Source organism: Lipomyces japonicus (genome assembly GCF_038497905.1).
Source record: "Lipomyces japonicus strain CBS 7319 unplaced genomic scaffold V1514scaffold_22, whole genome shotgun sequence".
Lineage (NCBI taxonomy): Eukaryota > Fungi > Ascomycota > Lipomycetes > Lipomycetales > Lipomycetaceae > Lipomyces > Lipomyces japonicus.
The window spans coordinates 192,607-219,067 of record NW_027117834.1 but is presented as its reverse complement, the minus strand read 5'-3'; the positions used below and the strand labels follow the sequence as shown (position 1 = coordinate 219,067).

Here is a 26,461-nt window from a genome sequence, read left to right as displayed (position 1 = left end):
CACCTTCAATTGTTTACTATATATAGCAATTATAATAGTCCAAATCAAGTTAAAGTCGAAGTTACAGTAGTATTATATTCCAAAATTCCCATTACATTAATACCTTGAGCTACAGTGAGGTATATACGTGAAGTGTTGACAAGTCATCAAAATACACTATACCATATATATGTTTTATAACTACCCATATACAGTGCAACCTTGATTTAATTTAGCAAGAACCTTTCCAGGTCTCCAATGTTTTTTCACATAGTAATTATCGAATATTTATGTTTATCCGAAATTTCATCCATATTCCGGTCTAGTATCGCAATATCCGTCGGTCGAGGCCTTCGCCTATTGTCGCATTGTTGTGACAGGAGCCCCGGCTATTGCTATTGCTTAACCGGTTCTCTCTCTATAAAGGCACAAACACGTAGTATACATAAAGTGTCAAGCAATAACCATATCCGTCCAATTATGGCTCCTCCTTTATTCGTTATAATTGTTAAGTCACGTGCTGATTATACGTAAAGGAATAACAAATATTCGCACATTACGTATCCCACGTAATTTTTGCAGTGATATATTTCTATTTCGTCCATGTTTGAGAATATGTTTTCGGTACCAAGAGTAAATGCATATAACTAACTAATCATACTTTTCAGAATGCATTGTTCCAACATAAGGTAATTTTACCTTAAAATTGGCTGATAGTTTAACAATTAACATCGTTGTTAATGTATTTTCTATATGTCGTGCAGGAGCTTCTAAAATCCTGAGTTTTTGTTTCAGGATCACGGCCTACGACATGTTGTCGTATTGACATTCAACTGGCGCATCAGATGCCGACTATGGATAGGATGCATTTTGTATTGACCTGTTAGGAGTATAGGTATAGTCGACATTTTCCATTATTCATATATAGTTATTCGTAAAACTTTAGGCTTATTCGTATAGCTCGTATAGTAATCGTATTTGTTCGTATAGTAGTCGTATTAGGTATAAGCGTCAAGCAATCTACCCTGACAAGGGTAAGGTGTTTACTTATACACGGCAAGTGTCTCGTACCCTGTAACAAATATTAAGTCACGTGCTGACTATACAAATAATTGCAATCAATTTCTTTATTCGATTCGTATCGTAATCGTATTTGACTATAACAACACAAAAATATATCTTAAGTGCATGCGCGAATAACATATTTGTAATGATAAAATTTCGCATTTTGGGAAAACTCCTCTCGTTCAATTGACAATAAACAGTACGCATATAGAAGAATTTGATTATACAAGTAGCTACGCAATACCCTACCCCAGATTTTACAGTGATACAAACCCCTTTTTGCGCACTTCGTAACATGTTACAACTGTATTTGTTTGTTTTTATTAAACTCATTCTTTTGATTGCTTTGGCGGGTTTTCTACTAAATTACATTATATATTCAGTAATCTACACATCACCAGCATTGCAAAATAATACTCGAAAGTTCAAATTAATACGAATAATTTTGGAGATTAGATTGCTTAATAAATACAAGAAGGCCCACCTTTGGTGATTTTTTTTTTTGGGGGGGCCCTGGTCAACTTGCACGATTTGTTTTTTTCTTTTTCTTTTTTGCCCTGCAACGATCTTCAATCAGCCTACTTCGCCCCGCAGTTTAGTTATACAACAAAAAGAACCGAAGCAGGAGGTTCAGGACCAACATAAAATACCAGATATATAAACAAAGCCCTTTGCAGCCTTTTTTAAAAAATAAATCAAATTCTTCTTTATTATTTAACTATTTTTTTTGTTTTGTTTAAAGATTAAGTTCATGTTTGGTTTGGTATATATATAAACAGATTGGGTGGAATTAATTGACAAGCAAAAAAATAAAATAAATTCAAATATAACAGGTCCGTTTCATCGGCCTGTAACAAGCGCACTCTTTTTATATAAATTAATTCGTCATGCCAACAATCACCTTCACATCTTCACAATTTCGCAAAATTATTTGGTATTCACTTGACAATGGATTGGATGATAACGCATTGTTTGCAGCCGAACGGTTAGTAGCAGAAAATCCGTCATTATTAGATAACGTGCATCTATTAGCGCTGTGTCATTATCGGGCACAGAGATATAAAATGGCAATGCATGTGGCTGAAGATAAAAAACATATTGGTTGCGTTTACGTATACGCGTTGTCTTGTCTCAAGATTGGCAAGTTCAGGCTAGGTTGCAGGATTCTTGAACGTTATCGACCTATATGGCCCAAGGCTTGTAATATCTGTAAGAAATTAAGATTATTTTAAATTGTTTATATTCTAACAGTTCAAGATTCACATTCTGACTCAGACAGACAAGCTTTGCCAGATTTGGCGGCCGTACAATGCTTGTTGGGTCATTTATATCGGTTATTTGGTGATTCAAAGGAGGCAATCGAATGTTATTCAGCTGCACTGAATGTCAATCCATTTTTATGGGAAGCTTTTGATGGGTTATGTAAACTTGGTATGCGATTTTTTTTTTTTGCGGTTTTCTTGGGAATACTTATTGACTCGGTGTTTTATCAAGGTGTTAATATGCGGGTTGAAAATATTTTTAAACTTACGCCAGCAATGCAACTCGCCCGTGGCTCATGGTTAGATAATGCGGACATTATTCCAGGTATTGAAAATTCTCAAAATCAGGACCCTTTTGTGGAATCAGTTTCAACGCCAGTAAATGATGTACAACATGTGCAACCGCTTGTGTATCGACTGAACGATCCACATCAAACACCAACTGCATTGTCTGGCACTAATGACGTAACAATGCTGGGAACTACGGCTACAACAACACCTGCATCCCAGACTGCAATGGTAACTCCTAGTGAATTTACTAGGCCAGCTCGATCAAGGTCACGATTACAGGCTCCAGATGCGCCACGAAGAGTACCATCAATATTGCCGACCACGAGAGCGGCTACTGCTGTGGCGACAGCAGCAACAGCAACTATGGCGAACACGCCAATGGACAACGGCAGAAGGGCCACTGATTTGCTGCCGACTCGTCGAAGTTCACGACTTAATGGAACTCATTCGCAACTCTCAGGTACCAGTACATCATCATCATTGACCGCTGCTGCTGCTGCTGCAACAGCATCGTCAAGGTTAAATGGGGTTTCGCAGTCATTGCCAGACGGTTCATCATCTTTAAATGCGGCAGGGTCTGGCGGTGCGGCTTCCGCTTTTCGGGGTCGAATACGCAATGGTCTTCTTAAATCGAGGTTGGCAAGTACTGGCAGTGCAGCACCAGCGGTTACTACCGCTTCAACGGCGGAGGACAATCGCCGGTTTGTGGTTGATGAAGACCAGCAACTGATTAAAGTTGCATCGGATGATGCCGAACGAGTGGAAGCTGAAACGTTAATGCTGTCAATGTACGAAACATTGGCAGCTGGATTGCTAGCATTGTCTAGGTATGACTGCAAGTCGGCATTGACGGCATTTCATTCGTTATCATTGCAACAGCAACACACGCCTTGGGTGTTGAGTAAGATCGGTCGGGCTTATTTTGAAATAGTTCGGTACAAGGAAGCCGAGGAAGCGTTTGCCAAACTTCGAGCTGTGGATCCCATGCGATTAGAAGACATGGAGATTTATTCCACATTGCTTTGGCATTTGCGCAAGGATGTGGAATTAAGTTTTTTGGCTCATGAACTTGCAGATGTTGATCGTAATTCAGCTCAAACCTGGGTTGCCATTGGCAATTCATTCAGTTTGCAAAAAGAGCATGATCAGGCATTAAAATGTTTCCGACGGGCGTCATACCTTGATCCTACGTTTGCCTATGCGTATACGCTGCAAGGCCATGAATTTATTGCCAATGAAGAATATGACTCGGCGCAGAACGCTTTCAGGTTGGCCATGCGTGCGGAATGGCGGCATTATAATGCTTGGTATGGGTTAGGCATGGTTTTCTTGAAGACCGGCAAGTTTGAACTTGCCGAACAACATTTTCGGCAGGCGGGCAAGATCAATCAATCAAACGCGGTGCTGATATGTTGCATCGGCATGGTTTTAGAAAAATTATCCAGGTTTGAAGAAGCATTGCAACAATATAACGTGGCTTGTCGGATTCAACCTGCCAGTGCGTTACCTCGGTTTAAGAAAGCCCGGTTGTTAATGAGCATGCGCCGGTATAGTGAATGCATGACCGAGTTGCAAATCGTGAAGGACCTAGCTCCTGATGAGAGCAGCGTGCATTACTTGCTGGGCAGGTTATACAAAGTTCAACATGATAAGCAGAACGCAATTCGGCATTTTACGGCGGCGTTGAATTTAGATCCAAAGGTGACCAATTTTTTTTTTTTTTTTTTTTTTTTTTTTAATTTCTAACCTGTTTATATTTTTAGGCTAGCCATGTAATTAAGGAAGCAATTGAAGGTCTTGAAACAGACGAATAATTAATCCCTCAAATTTGTTTTTTGTCTTGCGTTTTTTTTTTGCCGGGTGGAGTTTATGTTTTTCTTTTTTTCTAAAAAATTCCCGGTTATAATTCCCCTTTTTTTAGAACAAACACACTAATACAAATACAATTGAATAATGCATACATATAGTGACTATTATTAAGAACAAAAGAGCACTGTCCGCTAAGATACAACACAATACAATGTTGTTTGTTATTCTGTTGCAGCAAATATGATTAAAAAAATACCATCTGTCTTAAATCAATTGAATCTTCTGAGTTTCTTGCTTTTACGCTCCTGTGCTCGTGCTCGTGCTCACTATAGTACATCCCCAAACCAGGTTGTATTTTGAAATATACATGGCTAACATTTTTTGAAGCTGCTTTTTCAATGAGGTGCAAGAAGAAATCACGTTTTAAGACATATGCAAACCCTATGGCACAAGCTGTTTTAAATTATTTCCTGACCCAATTTACAGTAGTCAGTTTGAGATGACATTAAACTTTCGGACCAGATACTTTCAAACTGATGTTCCAGGGCTATATTTTGAAATCATACAGCAAGTTTGTTAAGCAGGCTCAGAATCTAAGTTCACACATTAGTACCGTTCCTTAATATCCATACTAATGTCAAATCTTGATGTCAGCCAAATTGGGCATTTCTGGGTTTTTAAAGCAGTATGCATGAAACTTACCAGGTATCACTATTGATCACATGGTTAATCATATATGGCAATCAATGAAGAAACCATTGTCAATACGCACCCATTACTGGCAGTTTGTAGTAACAGGGAGTTTTTAAGACTGCAAGACTCATTAAAACCTTATGGAACAATTTCTACCATCCATCTGGTGCATATTTGAATGGAATGTGTGTTGCAGTAATGTGGCGTGCGATCAGTCAAGTCAACAAGAGCAATCCAAATCTAAGGTATGTCAAATTTTTGAGACATTCTACCTTAGATTATTAACATGTTATGAATAAATTAATTAAGAGTCGTGATTATTTTTAAAAAAAAAATTGTTCTCTAAGCAACCAAGCCCAGTGATAGAGTCTAACGAGTCCGTAAATGTAGTGAATAACGATCGGACACAGATATAACATGATGATTGGCGCCAGAATCAAAGCAAAATGTCGAAGTAAAACCAATAGCGAGAGAAGAAGTAGCAGTAAGAAAAAGCCAGCCAAAAAAAGAGGCAGCAGAAGAAGGGCAAGACTCGGACTTGGGGGTTGACGCAGGGAGACGAAGTTTCGGCAAACATAACCGGGCTTGCCACACCAAAAACACACGCGCAGTTTAGAAGCAGACTCAGTACCGTTATATACATTGATAACCAAAGCAGTAGACAATGAATGATCAAAAGCAGAGGAGGTGGAAGCAGGGCGAATGGTAGCACGCATGGTACTGAGATCCAAGGAGCGAGAAGTGTCTAAGGTGTAGATATTGACAAACATGATCATCACAAACAGAAGAAAGACACCCAAACGTAAGAAGTACCAGTGCGGCAGGTTCATTTGCTGAGCAATATGTAAGCACGTTATCCAGGAGGCTCTGGCAAGAGGTAAATGTTTGATCCAAAGATATGGCCGAAGACTGCGACAAAGACACTACAGTGCGCGGAAAATCATATGAGCCAAAACGTTGTCGGAAGAAATTCAAGACAGTATGATTTGCGGCACCAAAGGCGCAAAAATCCAAAAGGACAGACAAAGAAACCGAGGGAATAAGAAGAGTGTAGAGCAGGCGATTAAGAAGGGCCGTGACTTGACCAGTCGCGAACATCCTCCGTATCAATACCTCGACCCCGGAGGTTCCAAGATAAACGGAAAGGCTATGGCAATAGCCCTGGGACCAGCCAAAATAAACTGAGCAAACAGACCATCGAGTAACGAAGCATTGAAAACCAGAAACGAAAATTGGTCTAGTCTATCAGCTTTTCGTGATCCTAACAACGAGCAATGGAAGCAGAAGGGCCCATAACCTGTTTTAAGATAGCTGCTTTATTTTGTAAGAATTCCAATGACATATATATTATTCTCTAAATTATATAACATAAAACATAACATTGAACTTCACTTTCGTGGTTGCAGTTCCCTAAGGTAGATAAAAAAAACAGAGATCCACAATTCGAGTCTTAACCTTGGTCACGTACTTACTAAACTTTTTAAGTTTACTAAACGCGATTATGTGAAAGTGGTTTTCACATGAAAATTATGTTATATAACTGGAAAAGGAATCCAAAGTAACGGGCACGAGTTAATGCACATTGCGGATGACCAAAACTTATACTTAAAATCACCTACCGGGATTATAAGTGATATGTGAAAAAAAAAGGGAAAAAGTTATAAATAATTACGACTTAGCTTGGCTGTTTTAATTTTTGTAAAGCGAATGAATACACAAGAAAATGTAATACTGATCCTGTTAGGACTGTTTAATAATTTTACTACAAATCATATTTTTCTTTCGCTTTAAATCATGTATAGATATCTATATAAACTAATTGCGGTTGGCCAACAATAATCGCGGGGAAACAACCAGCTAAGCGTGAAGCTTGAAATTTCATTCAATCCGTAATCGTACCACTACTACATTGCAAAAATAAAAATCTAACATCTATTTAAAATTCACCTGGGCAAATCCAGTACATACATGTATACATGCTCTAGTTTTTGGGTTTTAAATAACTATTGGGACTGGACACTCATTTCTTATATAATTTGTAATTCTTTTCCGAACCCCGGTTTTCCCAAAAAAAAAACGTAAATAGTTACATAACTATATAAGCCGAGGATAAACACCCAACAGCCATAATATTATCCACAATTTATAAAGCCGGTAGTTAATCTTATATTCTGCTACAATATTATATCGCTCCTTTTTCTTAATTTTTTCCTTCGTTTAGATTTATTTTTTCTTTTTTATTTTTTGCTTCTTCCTAAAGAAAAGGGTTTAAATTTTTTTTTTTTCTGATTGTCATTTTGTTGGGCACTTTGATGGCCCTACTGGTGGTTCAATTCCTAGGATTAGTTCTTGGTTTCACGATGAGTTTAAACTTGCTTGGAATAATTTATAAACCGTTTCAATTTTATGGACGGTTTTTATTATGCTTCCTTAGCATGTGCACGTGTGCCACGTATGGTAATACCTTTTTTTTCATTTTTTTTGTTGAGGCAACATGGCGGGGAAAAACCAAAAAAAAAAAAAAAAAAAAATTTGGTCGTCTCGGATCTTTTTGCATTACTGACATTTTGTTAGGATTGTTTGCGTCCGTAGTGTTATCATTAATCGGCAAGAAATCATTATCACAATGGGCAGCGGGAAGAGCGTTTAGTACGTTAACTTGTCCGCTTATCGGTCTTGACATTAAGATACAGAATGAAGAAATCTTAACAAAAACTCGACCGGCAATTTTTATTTCGAATCATCAAACGTAAGTTTTTTTTTCGTCCACTTTTAACTATAAAGAAAAAAGAAAAAAATGAGGGCTTTTAGTTAATGAAAGAATGTTTAGTGAACTTGATATTTTATTACTTGGCCGATTATTCCCTCGTCATTGCAGTGTGACGGCTAAGAGTAGTTTAAAATATGTACCATTTTTAGGATGGTTTATGATGGCCAGCGGCACCGTATTTATTGATCGTCAAAATCGGGGCAAGGCAATCAGGGCATTGGATGGTGCCATTAATAGCATGCAAAAAAATCAGCAATCAGTTTTCATTTTCCCCGAGGGCACGAGATCATATTTTGATAAGCCTGAGTTATTATCATTCAAACGAGGCGCGTTCCATTTGGCGTTGCAATCCGGTTTCCCGATCGTGCCGGTCGTGATTGCAAATTATTCTCATGTTTTCTCATTACGAAACCGGTTGTTTCGTCCCGGAACGATCACGGTTCGCGTGTTGGATCCGATCGACGTGACCGGATTTGATGCTGATAATATCGATCAATTGATTGAAACCACCAGGGCCAACATGTTGGCCACGTTAAAACAAATCTCGTCCAAGAAAGAACAACATGATCAACAAGATGGTGATGAACATACGCAATTGCTTTCCTCAATCGAGTCATCACCATCATCATTATTATCACCATCCTCGACTTCATTATCAACCTCAACAACAACAACATCATCATCATCACCATCATCAGCAGCACCGGGAACCCATGACGTTGTTGATGCGGACGCGAACCCATCCGAACTTGAACCTCGCGTATCCGCAGCGTCTGCATTATCTGGTGAACCAATAAGAACTTCATCATCAAAAAAACAAACCCAGCATGGTGATCATGATCATGATTCAAAACTTATTGAACTTGACAATCGAGCATGAAATGAGGGGCGGGAAAAAAAAATAAAAAAAAAAAAAAAAAAAACAATATACTACAAGTATGGAGTTCTGATTTGATTTGTTTATTTTAAATCATTAAATTGCAATACAATACAGTAACAATAACAAGCTTTGATAGCGGTTTTATTGTCTATTTTTTTTTTTAAAAAAAACTTCTTGTATTGTTTCTTTCCTTCCTTAAATATGTATCAAAACTTTCATGTGGTTTCTTTTTTTGTAGGAGCGATTTTTAATTGGTGGGGTTGCATTAGAATAGTTATAATAACATGCTATGCAATTTTTTTTCTCTTCTTTTTTATTTTTGCGGCTTTTTTTTTTCAAATATTTGATATTTCAAATATTGGGCGCTCGCAAGAATTTGGTAAATTAGTAATTGTATGTGATTTTTTATTTTTTATTTTTTATTTTCCTTTTTTTTTTTAGATTGGCTTTCTTGTTCAATCTGCACATAAGAAAAACTTCAAAAATAACATTACGTAAATTAGTTGACTTTCATACAAAAACATAAACAAAAACAAAAATATGAAAAAAGAAACTCCAAATCCCATCATTATACCAAAAACTTCAATAATGCATCTACATTAAAAAAAAAAAATCCAAATCAAATCAAAAATAGTCAAAACCTTCTTTTTCAATGGAAAAGTTATATTTTCTCATTGCCAACTTGACTAAACAACATGGCAGGCGGGATGGCTTCCGAAATCGATGACGAACCTTCGATTGGCAACCAACCTGATAACGGTGCGTACCCGGCATCCCTTCTCCGTCTATAAAATGCAATCAAAATTGCGATTGAAATAATGGCAAACATGATGGCCAATGAAATTGCCAAACTGATTAAGACCACAAACCCTTTTGCCAAATTATGTGCTATAGGAAAATTAACATTAGTACAATTCACGGTGCCGAAAAAAAAAAAATAAATAAAAAAAAAAAAAAAAAAAAAACTTACAGGATTGCTCCGCATAACGTAATTCTAAACTTTTAGTAGCTTGCACAAATAAGGAATTAATCTTCCCCGGACTGCCATCTTGTCTAGTCGAATACACAAACGGCGTCCATGAATCACCATCGAACAATGCAGCCGAAACGTTGCCGATATTGTCAATCTCAAGACGTCCCAATACAAGCAAGATCGTATCAGATGATAAATTTGATAAATTATCCCGCTTTGATTTCGTCGTCGTCGTTGTTGTTGTTGTTGTTGTTCCGTCAAGTTGAAGAATTTCAAGATCAGATATCTCGCTGCCCGGCAGTAATGCACTATCAAGGCTTAGCCATGAATCGGATTGGTACGCCCATAAATACGTCGTGTCATTGTCCGCATAATTGCCAGTAATAATCGCATCTGACGGGCTGTTACTCAAACTCACAAATGAGTGCACAGGGCCCGGCAACACTGACGATTGCTGGCCCAGCGTGCTCCAGGATGATGATGCAAAATCATATTGAGCAAAATAACACTTGACTGAATCACCAGTCGACATGTTCCCGGTAACAATCATGCGATCTGAATCAATAAAATGAATCGAGGACACGTCACCTGATATGCCCCGCGATAATGCGGTCCAATTGCCTGAGTCCAAATTGTACACGCACAGGTTTCGACACGTGAGTTGCCCGGCACGGTTAAACGAGCCGGCTACGACTATCTCGTTGGTGTTAGGACGCGATTTGATCGAGCTCACCAAAACGTTGTCACCGCCAGTTAATGAAGCAGGCTGCGCCGATGCGAACGTTTGAGTTTGCAGATCCCAAATCACCAACCCATTCACATCTGAGCTGCCTATTGAACCTTCAAATACACCTCCGACTAGCAACGTCGTATTTTTATGATTCAGCGTGGTAAACACATACGTGCCTGTATTGTTAAACTCTTGCTGAAATCCTGCAATTGGAGCTGAATCATCAAGAATCACAAGGTTATTAAAAGTTTGCCCGTTATCGGCTTCAATACTAAAATGGCCACCAATGACTGAATACGTGCCAGTCGAATTTAAGTAAAAGCTTCCTGTGAAAACTTGAGATCGAGCACTATCATCTTCCAATCTCGATTGACCCGTCACATTAGATAAAAACTGATACGGCAATGAACTTAATTGCAGTGCATCTGAAAGAAGAGCGCTGCCAGATACTTCAATAGATTGAGCCTGAACATTACCAGACAATACATAAGTACCACTTTCAGTCAATATCGAAGATGAAAGACTGCCAGTCAAATAGGGTAATTCAAAGTCAGAATCTTCAGCCCACCTGTTCTCTGACTCGAACCATATTGCCAAGCCATCAACCGAAATTGTATTATTGTCATCATTCACAATATCCGTAAAATTACCAGATAGTGCCAAGCTTGAATACGATTTAGTAGTTGAATTCAAACTTAATCTCACAATATTTTCAACTGGACCGTTAACTCCAGTCCCAAGGCCGGACCATTGTGAAGTTGACAAAGCGTAAGAAGCTACATAACCCAACCCATTAACAGAAGAAGACCTGTTACTTGCAATCGCGTCAAACCGGCCACCCAGTATAACTGATGATGAATCTTGACTTAAAATCATTGAGTCCACTCTTCCATTAAGTCCTCCATCTGCAACCGACACAGTGTCGTTATTGTTGATGATAAAAAAATTATTTACCAAGTTCTCATTGCTAAAGTTGCCTCCAACAATTAATATCGAATCATTTGCAACCAGCAATGACGTGATCTCGGCGGAGTTCAATAATGAATTTGCGGCACTGATGACGGGGGTGTCAACAATTGAATTGGAGAATGATGAATTTGAAGTATAGTTTGCTGGGTCGTATTCAAACAATCCGTTTAATCTTACGCTAGTTGAAGTCAAAGTAAACAGTAATCTCTCAGCAACGATTACATTGGCGCTATTTTGAGATTCTAGTGGTGCTAGACGGACGTATGGTCTAAACGATCCTTCACCAGCTTCAACATACCCTTCATATATGACGTCATACTTGTAGTAATCATTAGTTTGAAAAAGTGAAACAGAATCATGATCTCCATCTGCAGTTGGATAAATCGTCACATTAACTTGTCCGCGGTCTGAGCACGTGTTGTCCGAAACACAACCTGGTGTAAACAAACTAACGGTGTAATTTCCAGAAACGGCAATATCTGGATAGAAGTCCACGTATGTAGTATTTTCATCGGCAATTGAAACATTTGTAGTAGTAAGATACGTTATTCCGGATGCAATCGTTTGATTCCATGAGCCCTTAATGGCTGAAGATGCAACTAACGATGTCTCAGCGCCGCATGACGTCGGTTCATTAAATTTTTCAATTGCAAATGTCACCAGTTCTATTTTCAAAATTAGCTAATCGTCATAACAATACTTATTTTTCTGTTCTGTTCTGAACGACGGCAAAACTTACGTTCTTGAACTAGCTCAATACTCGACAGACCAGCACCTGCTCCGTAATGATCCAAGATTTCAATGCTAAACCCAACCATGCCAATAACATTAACAAATTCAAATTCTTGAATGTCAGCCTCAGTAATGTTTGCTAGCGGGCACCAAGCATCACAATATTTTTTGTTGCCAGTCTGTGGATCTGTATATGTAAAGTTCATGATGCCATCATTAGGGTAGGCAATAAATCTAAACAATTTGGTACCGCGGTTATCAACATCTGCGTTTCGCAAGCGAAGTTTTGTCGGTGTGAATTCATATTGAAATGAAGCGGACCATGTGCCATCTGAATCATCTTCAAGTAGCCACGTACTATCAGTAGCAGAAGAGTTTGAAGAGCAAACTATTGACTGCGGATTACTATTGCTGCTATTTGTAGTTGATCCTGTAGCTGAAATATGCGCAGTCTTGATGTTGATTACTTGCTCCGGAACATTACTGCTGCTAACCGTTGAATTTGCAGAAGTTGAATTTCCCAAGTTATTGAATATGCCACCAAATATAATATTTCCCTTACGTTTAGTGATTGCATTAACATGCCCACCATTTAATCCACCAAACGGAATCGAGTTCCATACACTGTTTGAAGCATTCCATATGGCAACACTGTGTTCGAAAGCTCCTCCGAAATATACAAGATTGGCATCTAAATCGCAGTAAGCAGACGTGACTGTTCCATTTATCCCATCACCAACTGATGCAATATCACCAGTAAAAATGTTTATTTCAGCCACTGAACTAAGAGTTGAGTCTCCAATCGTTGTGAAATTTCCGGCCACGAAGATTGATTCATTCAAAGCACACATGGCATTCACCACGCCATCACTCTGCTCCCAATCAATAAACACGTTTGTTGGTAAATTAACAATAATTGAATCTGGTTTTGATAAAGACACGCTGCCTATATTTTTTTCTTGGTCCACATATTGGCTAATTGAAATGCCTCTAAAATCGCCGGCAAATCCAACCTGGCCCAGTTCCTCAAGACTGATTTGTGGTAATGAAACGGATTGTATATCAAACCCGTATATTAAATCTATAGCCGTTATCGATGCAGTTAATGCCAGCCGTAGTACGTAGTTCAGTCGCATGTTGGTTCTCGGGCGACTTCACTTTTCACTGCAACCGCACTGACGCGCCCTATCGCAAAACAAAATAGAAAAGAATGACTGACTGCAATCCAAACACAAAAAAATAAACAAATAAATGAAATGACACCTAATGAGCGTGGTGATCTAATGCTCGGCCCCGCTTTGTGTTGTCAAGCTGTCGTTTTCAATGATTGACTGTCGTACGTTATGCTGAAGGAGCCTTTTGTTGATAAACCGCTGTTCAGGCCAAAACCTTAAATTTTGCGCACATGGTTTGAGTTACCCGGCCCTGCCTGTGCAGTTGCTACAGCAACAAGGAAAAAAAACATAATACAATTCAATTACATTACAGCCAAAATTCAAATACTAGAAGAATGCATATTGCCTGCTCCTCCTCAGAGATGTTTCCTTTATCGTACCGCACTATGTTTTAAAATAATCTTGTACCATTAATGGCAGGACATTCCCTTGCTTTTAGAAAGAGGAGTTGACCATAGAACATGTCCTAAGAATGCTCCAGCTGTGACAGCAAGCATGACCCATCCCTGTTGCCCAAGTTAGTCCAGATTAGCGTGACATTTTACAAAATCAAACTGCTTACATTATACGTCATGAAAACCAGCCTTGTGCAATCCGAGTTAGCAACCAAGATTGACATCTCACATTAATAACCCACAAAACCAAACTCACATCAAAAAAAAGGAATAAAACACTTGAACTGCATAAATTAATCCTTTTGTAATTTTTATTCTTCTTTGTACCTTTTGATCCCTTCTAGAGGCTGTACTTGATGATGATGACTCCAGGTCAGCTTCTGTGCAAGCATATAAAAGTTAGTATAAATCAGTAAAAACATAAAATTCACGTACCAAGATTAGCAACAAGGTTCCTGGCGTATTCATAACCCATGGACAATAGAACAATGGCGATTAAAGACACAAAAAATCCAAATCCTGTTCTTATATGCCACCATTCAAAGACGATACAGAGATCTTCTGAGTTCCAGGTAAACAACATCTAATACTTCATTAATACGGTCTTTTACTTTTTTTCCTTTTTGACTCGGTCAATACATTCATCTTGCATGGTGGTGTACCGAATTCATCGTTATCGGATCCGAAGTCCAGATCCAGGTCCGGCATGTCGTGATGCCCTGAGTGTCCCGAATGATCCATTTGAAGTTAATTCTGATCGACTTATAGATGCGCTGATAATTCTAATTTTCAAATATTATTATTGCCTGGTTTAATAATGAGTAATGATGTCTTTCGAGCAAGTCTTTCTACACCGTGCACATGCGGCGTTCATGTTCCGCATTGACATTAAATCAACCGCGATTGAAATCGTCAAATCGTCACCGGTTGAGCACGTGAACGAGCTTAACTTAAACAGTTACAAAATTTGAACATTGATTTAATCGGCTAAAAATAAATGAGTTATACATGTATATTGGTCTATCAATGCAGCCCAAGTCGTGCGTAAATCATTAAACCCGTAGACTTTTACATAACGTTGGACTAAATCAAAACATGTAATACTTGAATCAATAAATCAACAAGCCCAAACTGCTTTGAATGTTAACAAAACAAAAAGCATAAAAACTAGACAATTACAAATGCAAAAAAAAAAAAATAAAATATCATGTTAACGTTAAGTGGTTGTCATCAACAAATAAAAACTAGAAACCAAATGGATTTTCAGGTGCTAAACAAAAAACAGTCAGTCCAAAACCAGGTCTTGTAAATGATATAACAATAATATCTTACTTGCAGCAGCTAAATTTGCTGTTCTATTCCCAGTTGGCGTGCGCTCTAAAGATTTATTAATGCCAAAACTAACATTGGGAGGCGGTCCAGTTTTCGTTGGCAAAAGCGGCTTCATTAATGTTGCATTAACACCACCATTTGATCCATTAAACCTAGGGGCCCCACCACTCGCATTAATAGTCTGACCATTTCCAAACCCAAATCCAGTAGGCTGTGCCTGCAATACTGAAGAATTTGAAAATGATGAATTGCCAATCGGACCACCACCAGTAGGTTGGAATCCCACATTGCCTTGAAAACCGGTTTGCATTTGCTGAATTCCGAATTGAGATTGAGGTACAAACGACCTTGTTGGTTGTGCTTGGAGAGGCTGAATACTTTGAAATCCATTTAATGGTGGCTGCTGCTGGAAGCCAGTGGGTTGAGTAAAAAATCGTGTATTTAATGGTTGCTGTTGTATCTGTGGTTGTGGCTGTAATTGTTGCTGAAGAGGAAATTGTTGAAACCCCGTTGGTTGCCCCTGAATTCCTATGGCATGAGGTGGTTGATGCTGCTGCGGTAGCTGAGACTGGAAGCCAGAAGCTTGAGCTGAAAACCCAGTTCCAGACGCAGAAGCATTTTGAGGAGGTGGTGGGAATGTAACTCCTGTCGCTGCAGGTTGGAGTTGGGTAGGAGGCGGCGTCGGTCGCTGAATTCCAAAAAATTGCTGAGACTGACTAACAGAAACACCAGTAGGCTGCGCATACTGAACCTGATCAGAAAATTGTTGGGGTTGTGACTGAATGCCAGTCGGCAACTGAGTAACACCTTGATGAGCAATCACAAGTCTTGGCTGAATTGTAGCGTATTGTCCTGTATTTTGTGCTTGCTGTCCAGTAAAATTCGGCGATAACACTGGTGGTGTTTGCTGCACTGGTCCTGTCTGTTGCGAATGTACAATTGTTGCTTGTTGCACCTTCGGTTCTGATACAGGAGCAGAAACAGGCTGCAAAGGCTGAAACTCAACTAACTCTTTCAGAGCACCTGACAATGGTGTTGAAGCAGGAACAGCGCTTTCCTTGATTGGGCTTGACCGTCGCTGTTCATTCCTTTCTTCTGATTTTCCAGAGGACAGCAATTTACCGTCCACAGAGGCGGGGGTCGAGATTGCTGGAGCAGGTCTGCTTTTGCGAGTGTTGTTTTTCAGGGTGCCACCTGGACCAAGAAATATCGATTCTTCTCCGTCTTGGTTATCAGTAAGAGAAGAATCGGCAAACGACACGCTTCGCTTGCTTTTGTATCGGTCATCGATTACTTTACTGACTCTCAAAATATCACCTTCCTTCAAACCAAGCATGCGCATAACCGAGGATGTGATATCGGGGAGTACAGCTTCATCCATTTGGTCCTTTTGAAAATTGGTCGCGTAGCGTTGACAATTATTCACGTCAACGCCACAGCCAAGAAAAAACTCAAACCAATCAAACTCCGGCCTTGCTGAAGTGCTATGAGTGTGGTTATGATTTACCTCCACGATCGAATTTTTAGCCTTGGGCTTTTGTAATTCTTCATCTAATGCGATATTTGTCACTCGCTCCACGTATGCAAGATCTTCATGGGACATTTTATTAACAGCAACTGCAATTTTAACACCGTTAACTTTATGCAATTGAATTTTGCCATCAGAAACTCCCACCAACGCAGCTTCAACTTTGAAAGTTCCGGTTCGATCAGTCCAGGTTCGGATATTATTCGGATCTGGTTCTAGACTCGACATTAGAAAGCGCCAAAAAAAAAAAAAAACTTCTTACTTGGCTTTGACGGTAAACTTGGAGGAGGAGATTCTTCTCTTCTAGATTTTGACGACCTCTTAGGTCGATCTCTGTCTTCCTTAGGCACCAGGGAAGATGACCGAATTGGCTTCTTAATGACCTCAATGTAGCTACTAGGAACAACACCCTCCTTCCCAGAAACCGCATGCCGGATCATCCACCATTCATCACTTTTCTGATTATCAATGATAAAGACATCATCACCTTCTCTCACAGTAACTTCGTCGTCGCCTTGAGCATCAAAATCATAAAGAACTTTTCCATATTTTTGACCACTTGGTACTGAGGCCTCAATAACTTCTCGCAAGCCACTTGCTTTATGTGCTCCCACCAATTCTCCGATCGCTGAAATAATTTCTGATGCAGTCTCCTTGGAACCTGCGTGCAAATCTAATGACGTTGAAGGATGCTCGAAATCCAAAAAAACGTGCTTCTTCTCATGATTGTAATTTATTAGATTAGATATGGACCATTGCTGCGGAGACGCATCGGCTCTTTCTGGCGAAAACAGAATGGAGCCATTGCCAATCGCCAGTGTTGCCTTATATTTCTTTCGATTATCAACTTCCTGAACTTTCCACCGCAAAAAAACTGCGTTCTTACTGTTCGCAGACACATCAGATGTTTGTGATGATGCTCGTGGTCGGCTTGGTAACGTAGGTGCCTCGTCGTCCTCGTCGTCCTCGTCGTCCTCGTAATTATCATTGTGATGATATTCAGGTTCTCGCGAACCGCTGTATCGATTTCCAGAGTACGACGGGCGGCGTTCCGGTTGCACAGGAGATTCCGAGTACTGATCCTCGTGCTCGTATTCTACTTGGGCTGGAATATCTGCCGGCGGTGCATACTGTGATTGAGCAGGAGGTGCGCCAGCAGCTATATTCTCCAAATGAGCTGCTACGGCTTCTTCGGAGAGATATTCAATGTAATTCGAAGGAGCAAATCCAAATTCTTCTCGAACTCCAACAAGAACCCAGTCGGGATCTGACGTGTCATACACGTCCAAAATATCACGTTCCTTAAACGAAACCTCTTCGTCCGTCTGTTGGTCGTAATCATACAGGGCTTTTGCTTTTCCAGCCACTTGCATCTAAAATTTTCGGTTAATGATGCGATTTTAAACTCCCGGAATCGTAAATTGCGATCCTTACCGGCTCAACATAGTTGTTGGGAATCAGGCCCACCGGCTCATCCGCTTCAGCTCCGACCACACGCTTCTTCGCTTTCCACCAGTCATCGTCCGCCGGCTTTTCTAAAATATAAAGCACATCGCCTTCAGCGAGTGACAGCTCCTGCGCAGACTGAGCTGCATATGAATAGATCGCAACATATACGGCCAAAAACAGTGACGGCATGGCTATCTTAATATGCCGACACTGGCAGCGGGTTCAGTTCAAAAAGCAGATCTGAAAATCAATTGCAAAAATAATTGAAAACAACAAGTAATACGGCAACAAGACCTGGCAAAAAAATATTGCCGGGTTGTCCAGAAAATTAATGCTCCGTGGTTACCAGCTGCTTTTGGGTTGGCCCACTTATAGTGAAAGTAAACCGGGCCAAGTTAACGTCTGCGGAGCTGCTTATATAACAACCATCGTGTTTGTGGTTGCGGTTTGTCGGTTTAGTTTGCAAGCGCGCAATCGCAAACCATCAAATTTTTATTAAGCAGCTAATCAGCTTTGTATACACTTTTACTTGACTACGATTCTCAACATGGCTTTTCCAAGTATACGGTGTGGTCTTGCTTACTGTGCTCGTCCGTTGCTGTCAATTGAACGGTCTCTTATTCCACCTGCGACATCTTACTTGACCCGCACAGCCAGCAGCACCTCAAGCCAATTGAACAATGTCATCACACCGAATCCATCCGTGTCTCTGCCGTCGAGCCTTTCGCAGAAACTCACTTTAAATTCAACCATAGCAAAGCCGACAGACCACGATTTAGCCGAGGCTTTCAACAAGAACTCCGGATGGTTGGGTCAAAACAACCTTTATGCCGTGTTCCGGATACACACGAACCAGTATCTTGTGTCTATTGGAGACAAGATCACGCTCCCTTATAGATTAAGGGACGCCAATATTGGAGATGTCATTAGACTTACTCAAATAGAGACCTTGGGAACCCGAAAATTTACATGGAAAGGAGAACCGTTCATAAATGATGATCGAGTTGTGGTCCGGGCTAGAGTCGTCGAAGAGACAAAAGAGCCTCTTAGAGTTAAGATCCGCAAGCAACAGCGAACACGACGGACAAAGCATATTACCAGCAAGCATACATACACGGTTTTAACCATATCTGAAATTGGAGTCAATTTAGAACCGGAGAACAACAGATAGGAGTTGGTCACATATATATATACTTGAATATAGCCATTGTAAATACATTTAGTAAGATCTGCGGATTATTTTTATCAAAATAACAGGCATAGTAAAATAACTTTTGATATTATTAATACCTAATCAATAAAAAGCAAAAAACTCCAAAAACTTGTAAAAACACATAAAACTGGTAAACACAAAATACAAAATGCAGTCAGACAGACTAAGTTCTATAACTTACACATCCCAGAATAACGAAGACCCATTAATGCCATAAAAATATCGTCATATAGTAACAACGATAATTTTGAGCATTGTTGAAAGAACTTACTGTACAATGCTGGCCGCTGAAACGAGAAACCCGAAAAGTATCGGCAGCACAATTAATGCCCATGGCAAATTACTCGTCTCAGTAATCATCTATAATACACCCAAATAATCCTCTTTTATACTTCCACTATAGACGAACCGTTCATTAGCTAACTACGTAGATAAGATTTTGACATCCCTATACTTACATGGCGAACATCTCACCCACATCGACTCTGGTACCGACAATTTTTAGTCGCACCCGACTTCCTTTTTCTATAGTTTGATCTTCTGACACATATGCTGGTGGATTTAAGTTGGGATCGTATTTCATGTCAGAAGGAATAAGCTAATTATGATAAGCATTTCACAAAAGATCGAATTGTGGTCTGGAGAGATATACCTTGGTCGAAACAAATACACTCAATGGTCCAACATCAGCAAAAAATCCAATCTATTTTAAAGTCAATATATCTTGGCCTTCGATGCATCCTTCAATTAACGATTTAGCGGTAACTTACGTTGTTGACTGATGAAACTACTGCATCCACAACTTCACCCTATTTCCCAATTCTCGTCAAAAAAAAAAAGTGAACTCAAAAATAATAGCGTATTTTAATTACCTTAAACGGTTTCCAAACAATAGCTCGGTATTTGACCTCGAATTCGGCACCGCCGCTACCAGGAATCACACGACCTTTGTCGACGTCGATCCTCATACCATCCATCACATAGATAATATATCCATACTCTCCGGAGCAGGTTCCTTCAACATCTTGTAACAACTTTGTCCGTAAATATGAATGCATTGAAGGACCAAAGTAAGACGGGTGTAATGTAATGCTCAACGATAAATCTTTCTGTAGTTTTCAGGAATTGACAAGAATTGTATTGTCAGCCAAGGTATCCAGTCAAAAGCCCAGTTCAATGTTCTTGCCAATACTCACAAGGAAGAACATCTTGACCTAGAATCAATAGCTCCGTCGAAAATATTAAAGATCTTGAAGTAGTTGGTTTAGCTACCAAGCACCCACACGATGCAACATTCATCGTGCATGTTTTCAAAATAACCATAACTATATTTTAACATTTCCGCATAAAAATATAATAGTTGGGTACTTATGCGCGCAACTGCAATAATTTATTGTTCAAAGGTTACCAACATTGTGAATAAAATTGTGAATAAACTAAAGACCGGATTACGTTTTAAACTATTGTAAAAAAATTTATAAAAAAAATTTATTTGCTGTCAGAGAAAATAACATGATTTAACAGAGTTTTTCGTACATGTTGATTGCGATGCAGTTTTCGATAGCGCAATGGTAGCTGATTTGGGTGCTTAATACTACTCACAGATTTTCAGAGATACTAATAGCATGAAATATTGAGGTCATATTAAACTCTGAGGAGCTTTTTTTTGTACTGATGGTTAGTTCCAGATCGTTGCTTGATCAGTCCGGTAACAAAAAAAGGAAAATGCCCGAAGTACGGTATCTGCTGCGACGCAGAGGTTCAGGAGCATTTAACATTATGGTGGTTTATTGATAATGTCATAATCACCGTACTTTCAAAGAAGTCAACATTTTAACCCAGAACTTTGGATGACAGGTCAAATTTCACGAGATGGTCTTGATGACCGCCGTCCCGAAGAGCAGTTATTAGGGACAATGCCATCAATATCTATCCGTGGAATTTGCAAATAACCATATATAGGAGTGCTAGCTAGCGGACATATACGGTTTTGGACCTAATTGCCTCTGCTTCATGACTCGAAAAAAAACAGTCCCACATGTACGTTAGTCAATCTTTCGATGGCACTTTTTTTCTATCATTCACGCTATGAGTTGAATGTTAAAATTTGCATCTCGAAAATAATGAAGATTCGACCGTTTCAGTGTGATGTATATGGTATATGAGCACACGCTCGTGAACCTTCTGCATTACCGCAAAGTGTGCTGTAATTCGAGCCTGTTCGTTTTTAGCCAGTTTCATCACGATTGAACATGCCTTTGACTTTAGTGTTCATTTATAGGATTTTTCAAAATTTTTGATAAGTGTTTATTGACTTTTAATAAATTCTTTTTCTTAAAATTATAACATATGTGTACATGGTGACCGACTTTCGAGTTTAGATCAGTTCTTATGATGCTGCCGTTTCGTATAAAATTGTGCTTCTAAGAAGAGATTATAATGATGAGAGGAATGATTTCTTTCTTATTTTTCAGACATAAGTTTGTTGAACTGTATGATGTACGCTTATTGAGGTGCTATCATTTGCTGGTAAAACAAAAGTAGCAAAAAAAAAGCAAAAGTTACTACTATACAAAGCCGAATCAAAAGAGACGAACAACTAAATGACTGATGGCCATGATCGCCAGCTCAATGAGAATAGAGCATAAAATCGTCCAAAAATCTATGTATTCAAATGTATTCATTTAAAAAAAAAAAAGGTAAAACTTCACTATCTTCTGAATTTTTTTCTCCTCTATCGAAGGGATTCTTATAGACTTCGAGAAAGAACACAACGTACAAATGGTACCAAAAAACAATACAATCAATCAATCACAATCTCAGAAGCAAGATTAATCGCTACCATGTGACGTGGCAGCAGGGGCAGAGGGCGAAGTCGGGTCGAGATTAGGCATCGTCTTATAAAATTCTTGAAGTGTAAACAAGCGCACATAAGATGTACGATGTACGGGATGAATGGTTAGGATTGAATGGTTAGGATAGAATAGTGACTGTATTATGAGGAACGTTTCCCCTGTATGCCCAGTTCGTCATCCCAATTAAGACTAACTGGCTTGGCATACAGGCATTGTATTGATATATATTAATAGATCCCAATTAAGACTAACTGGTTTGGCATACAGGCTACGAATTCCCGCACCCTGTCACAATTTGGTTGCGTATTATTAATCAATGGATACTGCGGCCAGGCATTCTCTCTTACCAGGTTCCGTGCAGGACATTCATCGCGTACATCGGAATTTTCCATTTTACAGTGACCCTGTAGTGAAACAGGCGCTTAGAATTCGTTCTGAATTTGCCGGGGATACTACGAGATAGTCAGCCAATATTTGAAGGACTGTTCTGAGTCCCTGTTAGTCTTCATTTCTTCATTTCTTCATTTCTTCATGCTTCTGCCTTGTCTTGCTTAATTTTGCTTCTCATTTTTTTTTCTACTATTCTATTCTCTCTTCCGTATTTTCTTCAGCTTTCCTCTATATTTCTACAAGTTTGGTGTTCATTATGTATGAATTATAAGTTGGAGGGCTCTCCCGAAGGAATAAAAAATGATTTGCCCAAACCCAAGCTTCCAGAAGCACCATTTTAATCAGCCATTTCGCAAGATCAAAGTTTAAGGTTTTTATACTTTTCACGCTTTGGGCATAGCAAAATCTGGGCTTAAATTGAATTACTTGCTAGATATTTTTTTCTACATCTTATTTCCGTTTAATATATTTTCGAGGCTTCCTGTATCAGTGGGATTTAAATTTTGTGGCCTTTTTTTTGATTTATTATTATTTTATCAACTTTACCTGAAAACACCTCGCTTTTTTTGCAAAATATTATTATTAAATTCAAATGTCATCTCCAAAATCTGGAGGAGGCGGGACAGAGGCGACTTACATTTCCCTGTCGAGCTCCCCAGCTATGCGGCGACCGGCAATGTTTGACTTTATTGTCGAAGAAGGTGGAGCTACACGGATTGCACCTGATTTAATTTCATTCACCATGTCAGCGCCATCTAAATTGCAAAGGATGGATTCGATATCACGACTCACGAACTTGCAGGATCTACGATCTCAAAAACTGATTGGAAGCAGTAAAGCCCTGGTAGATTGGAGTCAATGTAAAGTAAATTTAGATTCAAGAAAGAAAATGTCTAAGGCAATTCGGAAGTATTATGAAAATCAGGCAAGCCTAAAAACGTTGTAGTTATGATGGGTATAAGCTAATCAACATGATATTGCAGAACGACTTGATTGATCGATACATTGAAATCGATAGATTACTTGATTCCAAGATTCCTCATAACGTTTTAGAAGTTTATGGTGACGAAACGTCAGCTCGGCAGCGCTTGGATGTTCCGGCAAATATTGATGAGGAGAGCTTACCTTTACTCGGATATGAAGCAGATTCTGAGTCTAGTGTGAAGCTTGCCATTATTTTAAATTTTGTTTTAAACGTTTTATTATTATCCGGCAAAGGAGTGGTGACTGCATTATCAAACTCTCTTTCTCTTGTGGCATCACTTATTGATTCAGCACTTGATTTCCTATCTACGGCAATTATCTGGACTAGTGCAAAGTATGGTCACATTTTTAATTTTGTTTGGGTCTTACTAATTTTGTTTATAGATTTATTCAATCTCGCAGTTGGAAATTGCAATATGCGTGTAAGTTTCATGTAACGATTATTTTTCAGCTTTGTGACTAAAAGTGGTTAGTCCCGGTTGGTAGATCTCGATTAGAACCTATTGGGGTTCTTGTTTTCTCCATAATCATGATCGTGTCCTTTTTGCAAGTGGCGATTGAAGCTATTCAACGTTTGGCTGCTGGTGGAATTGTGGTGGAATTAGGTGTCTCATCCTTGGTTATTATGATTTTGACGATATTCTCGAAGACATTTGCTTGGGTTTGGTGTCGATCGTCTTCGTCTAGTTCGGTTCAAGCATTGGCTCAAGATGCCATGACTGACATTATCTTCAATACTTTTTCAATAATTTTTCCGCTGATCGCACGATATGCACATATTCCTTGGTTGGATGCGATTGGTGCCATGCTACTTTCAATTTATGTTGTTGTTTCATGGGCAAATACGTAAGCCGCTTTTCATTTTTTTAAATTTATTTTCTAAGATTTTGCTCGCAGTTCCCTTGAACATATCCGACATCTTACAGGTGCTGCAGCTGATTTAGCAGATCGCCAGGTTATTCTTTATTTATGCATGAGATTTGCTGATTGCATCCAGCAGGTTTCGGTTCTCAATGCTTATTATGCTGGTGACAGGCTAAATGTCGAAGTTGACATTTTGTTAAACGAAAAGATGACCCTTCGTGATAGTCATGACATTGGTGAGGCATTACAGTACGCCTTGGAGACCCTACCTACTGTTGAGCGTGCATTTGTACACATAGAGTGAGTTATAGATACTATCATGTTGATGAATGACGATATTAACAATGTTGCTACAGCTACCGTCGACAGAATTTCGCGGGACATTTGCCTCGATAGAAGTTACCTTTTTATTAAAATTTTGGTTTTTTGTAACAATTATATAGATTTAACACATTATATAGATTTGTTTATTGCTTGCAAACGTAAATTTAAATCCTTGACCTGTCAAAATATAAAATGCTTTGTAACCTGGGGTATTTCAGAAACTCTAATTTTGTTCTCTTTTATAAACTGCTTTTTTCAGGAGGAACAAAATGAAATTTATCGAGGATTGCCAATTTTTTTTTTTTTGGCTCGCCCAGTTAATTTATTGGAATAACGTCTAATAAATTGATTTGGCATTATATACAGATTATTAGTGGGGAATTCTTAAAAAAAAAGAAATAAAAAAAAAAAAAACAAGAAATGCTGCATTTGGTAGCTGGAAATTTACGGGGGCCGGTAATGTCGAGTCATTCGAAGACGATTTATCGACAACTAACTTCGCCTGATTCAATTTCAAAGTGTTTGATTTCAAGACTTTTGAAAGTATTTGATTTAAATAATGGATTTTATCAGCAGAAAGCTTTCTTGACCACGGGCAATCAACCACCACCAGGACCTGAAGAGCCTACTAAAAAAAACGATCGGTTTATTTCACGAGAACGCAGGCAGAAGTTAATAAACGAAACAAAAACCAAGACGAACGCGGCCAGGGCGGCGGTAAAGAAAGCAATTAATAATTTACCAATTGCTAAAAATAAAGCATTTCGAGAAAACCTGTACACGTTACCAAACATGTTGACATTTTCAAGGCTGCTATCTGCACCATTGATTGGATACCTGGTTTTAAAAAATCAACATTTTTGGGCAGTATCGTTATTTTCATACGCGTCATTTACAGATTTAATTGATGGTTACATTGCAAGGAAATATAACTTGCAGAGCGTGGCCGGCAGTGTTTTAGATCCCATGGCAGACAAAATCTTAATGATCTCTTTAACTGGCTGCCTTGCTTGGACTGGAGGCCTACCACGTATGACACAATTTATATCAAAATTGGGACTACATGTTTGAAACTAATTATATAACATTTAGTATGGTTAGCTGTGATTATATTTGGCAGAGATTTTCTTCTTGGATTATCGGCAATTTATTACAGATACATTTCATTGCCGCCACCAAGGACGTTTCAGAGATATTGGGACTTCACTATTCCGTCTGCTGAAGTCCATCCAACCACGATATCAAAGTACAATACTGCATTGCAAATGGCGCTTATCGCCGTGTCGGTCATTAAGCCATTAGCTTTACAAGCGATGGCACCTGACACTCAGATTATCGCACTTAATGCGATATCAGCTCTTGAGTAAGTTTGCAACCAAATTAAGATTTATATTTTTTTTTTGCTCTGGCCTAGCGGGGTTGTAATATTGACTTGATGTTATTTATTAGGTATACTGTTGCCACGACCACAATCCTTAGCGGATTGTCATACGTGACGTCCAAGACTGCGGTCAAGATATTAACTCCAGAGGAAATCGAGCGAAAACGAATTGAGCAAGAAGAAAGGGATAATAAAGCAAAGGAAAACGAAAATTCTAGAGACTAAGTGTTTGTAGAAATTGCATGCTGGGAGGAGTGTTTTTGGGTTGTAAATATAACGTATCTGGTTTTATGAATAATATCATGCAGGCTAAATATATATATATAGTTACCTGCTTAAATGAAAAATACAAATACATATTTAACATTTTTTTTGTTTTTTGGGTGTGTGTTATGTGTGTGATTATTCCGCTGAACGA

At 38.9% G+C, this 26,461-nt stretch overlaps 9 protein-coding genes across 9 annotated transcripts; 5 read left to right on the top strand and 4 right to left on the bottom strand.

Moving 5' to 3' along the window:
- Positions 1-1,931: 1,931 nt before the first annotated feature.
- Positions 1,932-4,411, top strand: V1514DRAFT_281337 (uncharacterized protein; the record flags this gene model as incomplete). The annotated part of the gene is made up of 4 exons (XM_066925069.1): positions 1,932-2,253; positions 2,302-2,475; positions 2,539-4,298; positions 4,361-4,411. 4 exons carry the CDS (start codon positions 1,932-1,934, stop codon positions 4,409-4,411), a joined length of 2,307 nt encoding a protein of 768 aa, XP_066783106.1.
- Positions 4,412-7,056: 2,645 nt separating this feature from the next.
- V1514DRAFT_307684 (uncharacterized protein) lies at positions 7,057-9,151 on the top strand. Its single transcript, XM_066925702.1, has 3 exons — positions 7,057-7,556; positions 7,674-7,848; positions 7,930-9,151. The coding sequence occupies exons 1-3, from the start codon at positions 7,412-7,414 to the stop codon at positions 8,747-8,749; spliced, it is 1,140 nt and encodes a 379-aa protein (XP_066783105.1). The 5' UTR covers positions 7,057-7,411; the 3' UTR covers positions 8,750-9,151.
- Positions 9,152-9,214: 63 nt separating this feature from the next.
- V1514DRAFT_294636 (cortical protein marker for cell polarity-domain-containing protein) lies at positions 9,215-13,569 on the bottom strand. The gene is made up of 3 exons (XM_066925398.1): positions 12,161-13,569; positions 9,720-12,086; positions 9,215-9,637 (listed from the first exon to the last, which is right to left on the bottom strand). The coding sequence occupies exons 1-3, from the start codon at positions 13,287-13,289 to the stop codon at positions 9,411-9,413; spliced, it is 3,723 nt and encodes a 1,240-aa protein (XP_066783104.1). The 5' UTR covers positions 13,290-13,569; the 3' UTR covers positions 9,215-9,410.
- Positions 13,570-13,602: 33 nt separating this feature from the next.
- Positions 13,603-14,683, bottom strand: V1514DRAFT_307677 (Ctr copper transporter family-domain-containing protein). The gene is made up of 5 exons (XM_066925701.1): positions 14,363-14,683; positions 14,159-14,306; positions 13,980-14,103; positions 13,891-13,912; positions 13,603-13,834 (listed from the first exon to the last, which is right to left on the bottom strand). The coding sequence occupies exons 1-5, from the start codon at positions 14,462-14,464 to the stop codon at positions 13,739-13,741; spliced, it is 492 nt and encodes a 163-aa protein (XP_066783103.1). The 5' UTR covers positions 14,465-14,683; the 3' UTR covers positions 13,603-13,738.
- On the bottom strand, positions 14,684-18,402 carry V1514DRAFT_331945 (uncharacterized protein). Its single transcript, XM_066927774.1, has 4 exons — positions 18,018-18,402; positions 16,846-17,956; positions 15,056-16,798; positions 14,684-14,993 (listed from the first exon to the last, which is right to left on the bottom strand). Exons 1-4 carry the CDS (start codon positions 18,219-18,221, stop codon positions 14,968-14,970), a joined length of 3,084 nt encoding a protein of 1,027 aa, XP_066783102.1. The 5' UTR covers positions 18,222-18,402; the 3' UTR covers positions 14,684-14,967.
- Positions 18,403-18,454: 52 nt separating this feature from the next.
- V1514DRAFT_331943 (mitochondrial 54S ribosomal protein bL21m) lies at positions 18,455-19,348 on the top strand. Its single transcript, XM_066927773.1, has one exon. It carries the CDS (start codon positions 18,580-18,582, stop codon positions 19,201-19,203), a length of 624 nt encoding a protein of 207 aa, XP_066783101.1. The 5' UTR covers positions 18,455-18,579; the 3' UTR covers positions 19,204-19,348.
- Positions 19,260-20,608, bottom strand: V1514DRAFT_331942 (RNA polymerase Rpb7). Its single transcript, XM_066927772.1, has 6 exons — positions 20,442-20,608; positions 20,118-20,354; positions 20,016-20,054; positions 19,898-19,948; positions 19,704-19,843; positions 19,260-19,642 (listed from the first exon to the last, which is right to left on the bottom strand). The coding sequence occupies exons 1-6, from the start codon at positions 20,451-20,453 to the stop codon at positions 19,606-19,608; spliced, it is 516 nt and encodes a 171-aa protein (XP_066783100.1). The 5' UTR covers positions 20,454-20,608; the 3' UTR covers positions 19,260-19,605.
- Positions 20,609-23,082: 2,474 nt separating this feature from the next.
- V1514DRAFT_347766 (cation efflux family-domain-containing protein) lies at positions 23,083-24,734 on the top strand (the record flags this gene model as incomplete). The annotated part of the gene is made up of 6 exons (XM_066929307.1): positions 23,083-23,415; positions 23,474-23,808; positions 23,859-23,896; positions 23,948-24,320; positions 24,372-24,638; positions 24,695-24,734. 6 exons carry the CDS (start codon positions 23,083-23,085, stop codon positions 24,732-24,734), a joined length of 1,386 nt encoding a protein of 461 aa, XP_066783099.1.
- A 387-nt stretch (positions 24,735-25,121) lies between these two features.
- V1514DRAFT_281436 (CDP-alcohol phosphatidyltransferase-domain-containing protein) lies at positions 25,122-26,268 on the top strand (the record flags this gene model as incomplete). The annotated part of the gene is made up of 3 exons (XM_066925071.1): positions 25,122-25,692; positions 25,755-26,025; positions 26,112-26,268. 3 exons carry the CDS (start codon positions 25,122-25,124, stop codon positions 26,266-26,268), a joined length of 999 nt encoding a protein of 332 aa, XP_066783098.1.
- Between the last annotated feature and the right edge of the window lie 193 nt (positions 26,269-26,461).

What these genes read in the sequence shown, in the direction of transcription:
- V1514DRAFT_307684 (XM_066925702.1), top strand. Translation starts at nt 7,412, where the DNA reads ATGGCCCTACTGGTGGTTCAATTCCTAGGATTAGTTCTTGGTTTCACG. An exon ending in GTGCACGTGTGCCACGTATG is followed by an intron (nt 7,557 to 7,673) that starts GTAATACCTTTT and finishes ACATTTTGTTAG; the next exon opens with GATTGTTTGCGTCCGTAGTG. An exon ending in TTTATTTCGAATCATCAAAC is followed by an intron (nt 7,849 to 7,929) that starts GTAAGTTTTTTT and finishes AAGAATGTTTAG; the next exon opens with TGAACTTGATATTTTATTAC.
- V1514DRAFT_294636 (XM_066925398.1), bottom strand. Translation starts at nt 13,289, where the DNA reads ATGCGACTGAACTACGTACTACGGCTGGCATTAACTGCATCGATAACG. An exon ending in TATTGAGCTAGTTCAAGAAC is followed by an intron (nt 12,087 to 12,160) that starts GTAAGTTTTGCC and finishes TTTTGAAAATAG; the next exon opens with AACTGGTGACATTTGCAATT. An exon ending in ACGTTATGCGGAGCAATCCT is followed by an intron (nt 9,638 to 9,719) that starts GTAAGTTTTTTT and finishes ATTTTCCTATAG; the next exon opens with CACATAATTTGGCAAAAGGG.
- V1514DRAFT_307677 (XM_066925701.1), bottom strand. Translation starts at nt 14,464, where the DNA reads ATGGATCATTCGGGACACTCAGGGCATCACGACATGCCGGACCTGGAT. An exon ending in GAACCTTGTTGCTAATCTTG is followed by an intron (nt 14,104 to 14,158) that starts GTACGTGAATTT and finishes ATGCTTGCACAG; the next exon opens with AAGCTGACCTGGAGTCATCA. An exon ending in TTTTATTCCTTTTTTTTGAT is followed by an intron (nt 13,913 to 13,979) that starts GTGAGTTTGGTT and finishes GGATTGCACAAG; the next exon opens with GCTGGTTTTCATGACGTATA.
- V1514DRAFT_331945 (XM_066927774.1), bottom strand. Translation starts at nt 18,221, where the DNA reads ATGCCGTCACTGTTTTTGGCCGTATATGTTGCGATCTATTCATATGCA. An exon ending in CCAACAACTATGTTGAGCCG is followed by an intron (nt 17,957 to 18,017) that starts GTAAGGATCGCA and finishes CGAAAATTTTAG; the next exon opens with ATGCAAGTGGCTGGAAAAGC. An exon ending in AGCAAATTTAGCTGCTGCAA is followed by an intron (nt 14,994 to 15,055) that starts GTAAGATATTAT and finishes TTTTTTGTTTAG; the next exon opens with CACCTGAAAATCCATTTGGT.
- V1514DRAFT_331943 (XM_066927773.1), top strand. Translation starts at nt 18,580, where the DNA reads ATGGCTTTTCCAAGTATACGGTGTGGTCTTGCTTACTGTGCTCGTCCG.
- V1514DRAFT_331942 (XM_066927772.1), bottom strand. An exon ending in TTGTTTGGAAACCGTTTAAG is followed by an intron (nt 20,055 to 20,117) that starts GTAATTAAAATA and finishes ATTGGGAAATAG; the next exon opens with GGTGAAGTTGTGGATGCAGT. An exon ending in GTGTATTTGTTTCGACCAAG is followed by an intron (nt 19,844 to 19,897) that starts GTATATCTCTCC and finishes TATCATAATTAG; the next exon opens with CTTATTCCTTCTGACATGAA.